Source organism: Cebidichthys violaceus, unplaced genomic scaffold, assembly GCF_023349555.1.
Source record: "Cebidichthys violaceus isolate CVI_PGR_0920_01 unplaced genomic scaffold, fCebVio1.0.p SCAF_24, whole genome shotgun sequence".
Lineage (NCBI taxonomy): Eukaryota > Metazoa > Chordata > Actinopteri > Perciformes > Stichaeidae > Cebidichthys > Cebidichthys violaceus.
Window position 1 is genome coordinate 7,247,236 of NW_027176417.1, and position 6,520 is coordinate 7,253,755.

The 6,520-nt window shown below is 40.9% G+C and overlaps 1 protein-coding gene across 2 annotated transcripts; it reads right to left on the reverse strand.

Moving 5' to 3' along the window:
* Positions 1–768: 768 nt before the first annotated feature.
* Positions 769–5,113, reverse strand: zgc:113142 (uncharacterized protein LOC503524 homolog). Of its 2 annotated transcripts, XM_068719889.1 has the most exons (5): positions 5,001–5,113; positions 3,289–3,711; positions 2,197–2,349; positions 1,973–2,106; positions 769–1,242 (listed from the first exon to the last, which is right to left on the reverse strand). In XM_068719889.1, the coding sequence occupies exons 2-5, from the start codon at positions 3,644–3,646 to the stop codon at positions 877–879; spliced, it is 1,011 nt and encodes a 336-aa protein (XP_068575990.1). In that variant the 5' UTR covers positions 3,647–3,711; positions 5,001–5,113; the 3' UTR covers positions 769–876. The 2 variants fall into 2 exon arrangements, with proteins under 2 accessions (XP_068575990.1, XP_068575989.1); XM_068719888.1 differs by lacking the exon at positions 5,001–5,113 and having other exon boundaries at positions 3,289–3,867.
* Positions 5,114–6,520: the final 1,407 nt, after the last annotated feature.

Below are 6,520 nucleotides of genomic sequence, written 5' to 3' on the forward strand. Positions count from 1 at the left end.
GTTTTCTACGTGATCAAGAGTCTTTTGTACCTTCACTGATGATTTACCCAAAAGCCGGATGTCATAGGAACAGGGACGAGACGTTTAGCAGCTCGTTTCCTGTTCATACACCAAACTGTGCTCAATACCCACTTGCTGATTTTTCAGTCATCCTTTTTGTTTCATGTTTTTTTAATCATACTCTTTTGGAGGGTAGTTTAAGAGGTGAGGGACTATTCTTGTTTGCCTTATTTGTATGAGCATCTAGTGTTGATATCCATGACGACATTGATGATGATGTGCTTTGGATCATCGTGTGCAGAAGTTTCTCTTTGTCTCATGCAGATCGTTTCGAGCTCATTTCTGTATTTGGATACATATTCTAATGAGGCCGACTTGTTGCAGTGCAGTGGTTTCTTTCTCTTTAAAGACTCTCCAAATTGTTGTATTTGCTGCTCCCAATATTTGTGCAATGGTTCAAATATATATTTTCTTTCCTAAGCTTCCAAACTGCTTGGTTGTTGTTTTTAAATGTTTGAACATTCACCAACAGGAAGCAGCTGAGCAATAAACACCTGGAACATGTTCAGTCACATGTTCCCTGATGTTTGCTAAAGCTGTAAAACACATAAATACCAAATAAATACCAGCAAATAAAAGCTGATCTATTGTTTCATATTCATCCTTTAATAAAATAAAATAAGTGACTAAATTATAAGAAATAAACACAAAAGATGAATCATGACAAAAGTGAAATTTTATTACAATGGAGAGACAGTGCAGAAAGAACAAGATTCATGCAATATCAACACTTATGATCAACATATTATCTTATTACAAATGTGCAACATTAAAGGACAGAAAACACCAACAGAGACATGCAGATTGCTCCACTCCCTATTTAGCGTAAAGCATTTCTTCCCTCTTAGCATACATGGAGCTGAATGAGAACACAGCGTCGGTGAGGACGGTGGGGAGGAACGGGAAGAGCTGGAAGAAAACGGTATCCATCGCCGAGGCCAGCAGGTATCTGTATTTCGGCTGAGCGGACGTGATGGCGTGCAGCATCGCGTCGATGACCATGTCGCTGTTCTTGAAGCCGCTTCTGCACGTCGTCATGAAGTACTCGTTGGCCAGATCGATGTACTGTCGGTTGAAGATTTGCTTCTGTTCGTCGGCTAATTTCTCCCAAATGTCCAAACCCGTCTTCATCTTCAGGATGTTGGTGGCTTGGCCGAAATTACCCGGCTGGATGATGCTGACCTGGCAGCAGAAAAGAGAGAGTTACTCTGAATATTCCACCGGGGTTTCATGCTACTACTGGTTACAGAAAAAGAGCCATTTGGTAGTGCTGCTGCAATGTATAGTGAGAATTATTATACTGTATATAGTGGACTCAAAGTATCCCACAATGCATCGCGACAGGAAGTGTAGGGCCGTTATGCATTGAGCTTAAGGAAACATGGCAGACGGATGAGAAGAGAGCAGATCCACGAGTTGTGGCGCGAAAATAATATGTGAGCAGAGAAGCGCATCATAACACAAATGGACACATATTACTTTATATTTAATAATTGGGAAAATACACGTGGAAGATCATAAAACAATCTTCCACAAACAATAAGATCCTCTACAGATGCTCTAAATGTTACGCCAAAAATAAAAGAAACAGTCTGCCTTTAAATATTAGACTTGCTGACTCAGGGGACAACGACTCAAAGTGTTTTAATGATTGCCTATAACTAGCAGCAGTCTGATTTGAACCTTTCATGATTTCTTGTATTTTTTATAAAAGCACTCTGTGGTGCATTCTGTGCATGAATGGTGCTGAAACAATAAAGTGCATTCATTCATTCAGTCAACTTTGCACAGTGTAATGAAAAAGCTATGATTTCTTTCATTCATGGTGGTTTTATACTGAGGGATGATGAAAAAGAAGCTTCCCACAGGCGTCATATTTTGTCCCCCAAATGTTAAGCCGACATTACTGTACCTTCACACCAAAACTGGCCATTTCAACCCGGAGGCAGTCTGCAAACGCCTCCAGCCCTCTCTTTGACACGCTGTAAGCGCCCATGTTCAGGCAGTTGAAGAAGGCAAAGATGCTCGACATGTAAACCATCCGACCTGAAACATCAAAACATTGGTTTTCACTTTAAACATCGTACAATAACAATGTCAGGATACTGGGAAATGTAGCTGCATTTCTGAGCTAACCTTTGGCGGCACGAACCAAAGGTAGAAATGCAAAAGAGGTTCTGATGGAGCCAAACAGGTTGATGTCCACCATGTTGTGGAAATCTCCGATGGAGCTCCACTCGATCTCGGCCCAGTCCGTGATGCCAGCGTTGTTCACAACTGCCCACAACCCTGACAAAGCATAAAAGTTAGTCCTCACAATGTATGTGCATTGTGCACATTTGTTTTAATACATTATTGGGGACTTATTGAAACAAGTCAATCTGTCAAACCACGATGAAATCATACAATTTTCATCGGATGATATCATCTTGTTTCAAGACACTGCAGGACACGACTGCATGATCATAAACCGTATGCATGAAAAACAAGCTGTGAATTAGTAACAAATGATGCGGTGTAATCAAGATAAAAAGCTGAGGAATATTAAATAATGAGATAGTAAGTTATGTTACTAAACCATGACTAGTCATGTCTACATTTTGAGTTTCTTACCTTTATGTTAGTATCTAGAAAATTAGGACTTCTATTTTTCATATTCATTTGTACATTTTAAGGAAGAACACAAATGTAATTACTCATAAATCTGGTAAATAAAACCACGAATAGTTTTGACTAACTACAGTATCTCAAAGATAGGACTTAAGATCTTGTGACTCACTTACGAAAGTAAGTTTTACATCACCTAATGATTCTGATTCATTCATATATATTCTTGGTAAATCAGAATTAGTAGATAGTAAATCTAATTTTAACTTGTCATTATCATGACTAAATATTTAATATTTTTGACAAAGAAAAATTTCTTAAGTCAAAATTGCAACATTTTTAAATCAAATAATTGGTCAAAATGTAATAAAACAAATTTGGATTAAGATACAAAAAGCTAAAATGACTTAGTGTTCCACAATTTTGATTTACAAATGAAAAAAAAAAGATATTCGTAGATAGACTTAAGAAATACTAACATTATTAATTGATTAGACTTTTTGATTTTGAATCTGATCATTTAGTTTCACTGAGTATTTCTCCCAGAAATGATCTTCCATAGACTTTAAATCTGATTACAAGTGAAACTGGGTCATTTTTTACAGTGTGGTAAACGCTCACCTTTCTCCGGCAGGTTCTCCTGGACCATCTTCTTCGCCTGCTGCACCTCTTCATCACTGGTGACGTCCAGCTTGAGGATTTGCAGATTACTGGAGCTCTGTCTGGCCAGACTTTGGGCGCCGGCTCCCTCTGGAGACAAACACCCAGCGAACACCACAAACCCTTTGCGGTCCAAACGTTGAGCCAGCTGGTGCCCGAAGCCGCTGTCGCAGCCGGTTATCAGCACAGCGTAGCCGCAACCGTGCTGCACATGGCCGCTGCTTCGGTGGCGGGAAACCAGCTTGGCGAGGACGAAGAGTAGCATGGCGGAGATGGTGGCTATGCCGGTGATTTGGCCGATGAACAAAGTTGCATACATGTTGATGAAGCGTCTGAACCACGGTGTCTGAAGAGTGTCTGAAGAGTGTCTGATAGAGCTGCCAGCTGCACAATATATCCTCATTCACAACACACTAGCGGCTCACTGTGACGGCGGTTTGTTTTTGGTGAGTCAAACAATTTGTTCAGGTTTTCATGTGACTTAAAAGACACCTCTGTCGCTGGAAACGCTGTTTTTTGTTGTTTCTTATTGGAATTGTCAACAATCAACATACAAGGAAGGAAGAGTGCTGATAACGAATCAATTATAAAGGCCGAGACTCTCTGGAGCATTGACGACAGCACACAGCCTTATTCTCTGCTGCAAACAGTGAAGAGTGCTTTATGCAACACTTCCAAAACATTTGTGAATTGTGGTGGAAATTAAAGTATTTCCTTGTGAGAGATCTACAAAGTATCTTAAGCTTTCTGTCTTTTAAGGATTTATTACAGGATAAGATATAGAAAAATGATAAAGGAATAGTGAACAGATTAATCAAACAGAGTCATAGATTACGATACAGCGGTGTAGCAGAGAGCGTTCCTTCACCCATAGCAGAACAAAGGAAGACTCTGCCTTCTCTGCACAGAAGGCCCTTCATAAATGCGTCTGCTAAATGACTGTAATGTAATGTAATGTAATGGATGTTTACATAAATCAGGTAACCATCTGTTTTCTATGAGGCCCTATCAACTCCTGTTTATCCAAAGGCCAAAGTTCAAACTAGATAGAAAACACATGATCAACGAATCTAAGTAAGAAATAATCATTAGAAGTCACATGAAAACTATTTTTCCCCGACATGAATGTATCCGACAGACAGTGGGGATCGCTCTGGTCAGTCATACTGTGTTGAACAGTCTTTGTTGCCCTTCAGTAGTTACATTTCAACAGGGACCAACAAAATCACTACATGTTGAAATGTTCTCGTAGCAGCTTTAAGTAGTTTTCAGGTATTTAACTTGAGTATTTCCATTTTACGTTACTTTATACTTCGCTTCATTTTGGAGGTAAATATTGTACTTTTACTCTACTACATGTATTTGTTAGCTAAAATATAGATCAACTAATAAATGATGATGTGCGTTAAGATACCCAGTATATAAAGTAATTAAAATGTCTTCACCTTTACCTGCTGCAACATGAAAGCAATGCTGAATGAACTAATTATAAGTCAACACATATGAATCTGAAATGGGCCATTCTGCATAATGACTTCTTTTCTAACGTATATTTAAGTATATATTGATGCTTTTTTACTACTTTGAATGCTTAATGCTGCAAAACTAAATATTTTTAAAATAATCAATATTTACCCATTTCGAGTTGTTTTGTCAGGAGTAACAGTACTCACCTCTGATATTATTTGTCTTTGTTCACGGCTCCTCCTCTTCTACCATTCTTCTTCGCTCTTCTTCAACGTTGGCTCCCAGGGAAACTCCCAACACCATCAACCGGCGCCTGAAGCAAATCTAGCGGAACCCAACAAACAGAAGTAGCAGCTGTTAATCTGGAGGATCAATGTGCTCAGCTGCCGTTTCACACAGAACTTTTCCTCTAAATTCAATATCTCTGTGGTCACACATCAGAGGACGCAGATGAGTAAAACCGTCTGCAGCGCCATCAGTGGTTAAAGTGAGCAGACAACCAGGTGATGTTATCCGTCCTCCTCTTTACCACACATCATGAGATACAGCTGCTCTCTGACTGTTGTGTTCAGAGAGGCTGCGTCCGTCTGGGAGGCATCAGGCACCGGGTCCATCCACCTCCATTCTGAGAGTGTTTCCTGTTACCTGTGTGGCACTGGGCTCCTTATTGTGTCAACCCATTGCTCTTATGGTGGCGAAGAAGAGCCCCCCTCCTGTTTAATAGACTCTTTGGGTCCTAATGCCAGACTTCCTGTTGCCTGTCTTCGGCGTCACACTTTAACACCAACCTCATGAAGCCTGCTTTGGCTCTCTCTTCTGGCGTTGGCCTTCTCCGATCCCAAATGTTCCATGACTCATTCACAGCCCATACAACCACAGAGCTGTGAATTGCAGTGATTTTGTCCTGTTATTACAAATAAGTTTCAAAGAGTCCGTGGAAGTCCTCATAAGGAGGTCAGATGGTGTATGGGCCACAATACTCTTTTCACCGGGAGACAGATGCGTCTGTCCCGTGTGAACAGAGTACTTCTGTTGCCTAAACGTATCAAAGTACTTCTGCAGCGTTTTAGTCATTTTAAGCCAACCATGTCGCCTTTCTGTTTTGTTTTGTTCGTTAACCACGTCTCTGAAATGGTTTGAAACTGCGACCGTTCGGCCCGGAGGAATATAAGTCTCCATGGAAATGTAATTGAGTTGTATGGGAACGGGATTCTGTAGGAGACACGGTGGCCAAAACCATAACGCCTGAGAGGAATCAGTGCACACATGGACATCTTGTTTTTGTGTACCGGCTGTGAGAGCAAACCTCTCTGTGGGACAAATAAACCTTAGTGCTGTGAAAGACGTCACAGAGCACAGGGCTGTGGGGATGGTGTGATGGTGGGAATGAGTTTTCTTACCCTCATCCCTTGATTATTGTCACACACACACACACACACTCATATGACTTTGGTGAGAACACATGTGGTGTGGTAGCAAACTGCCTCAGCTTGTGGTCTTTGGACTTTCGGCATCGCCTTCTCAGAGTCTCCTGTGTCTTTTCAGTGTCAGAGACCTTCGAGACTTTAGGTTGGAGCAGTTGAAGCTGCATCTCTAACACTATTGATGCGCACGGTCACAGCTTACCTCCGCCAGAGAAGACCTCACTTAATGACTTGGAAATGGTTGAAACCAGCTTCTATGAATGATTGTAACTTGAACTACTCTGTCTACATGCATGTGCTCG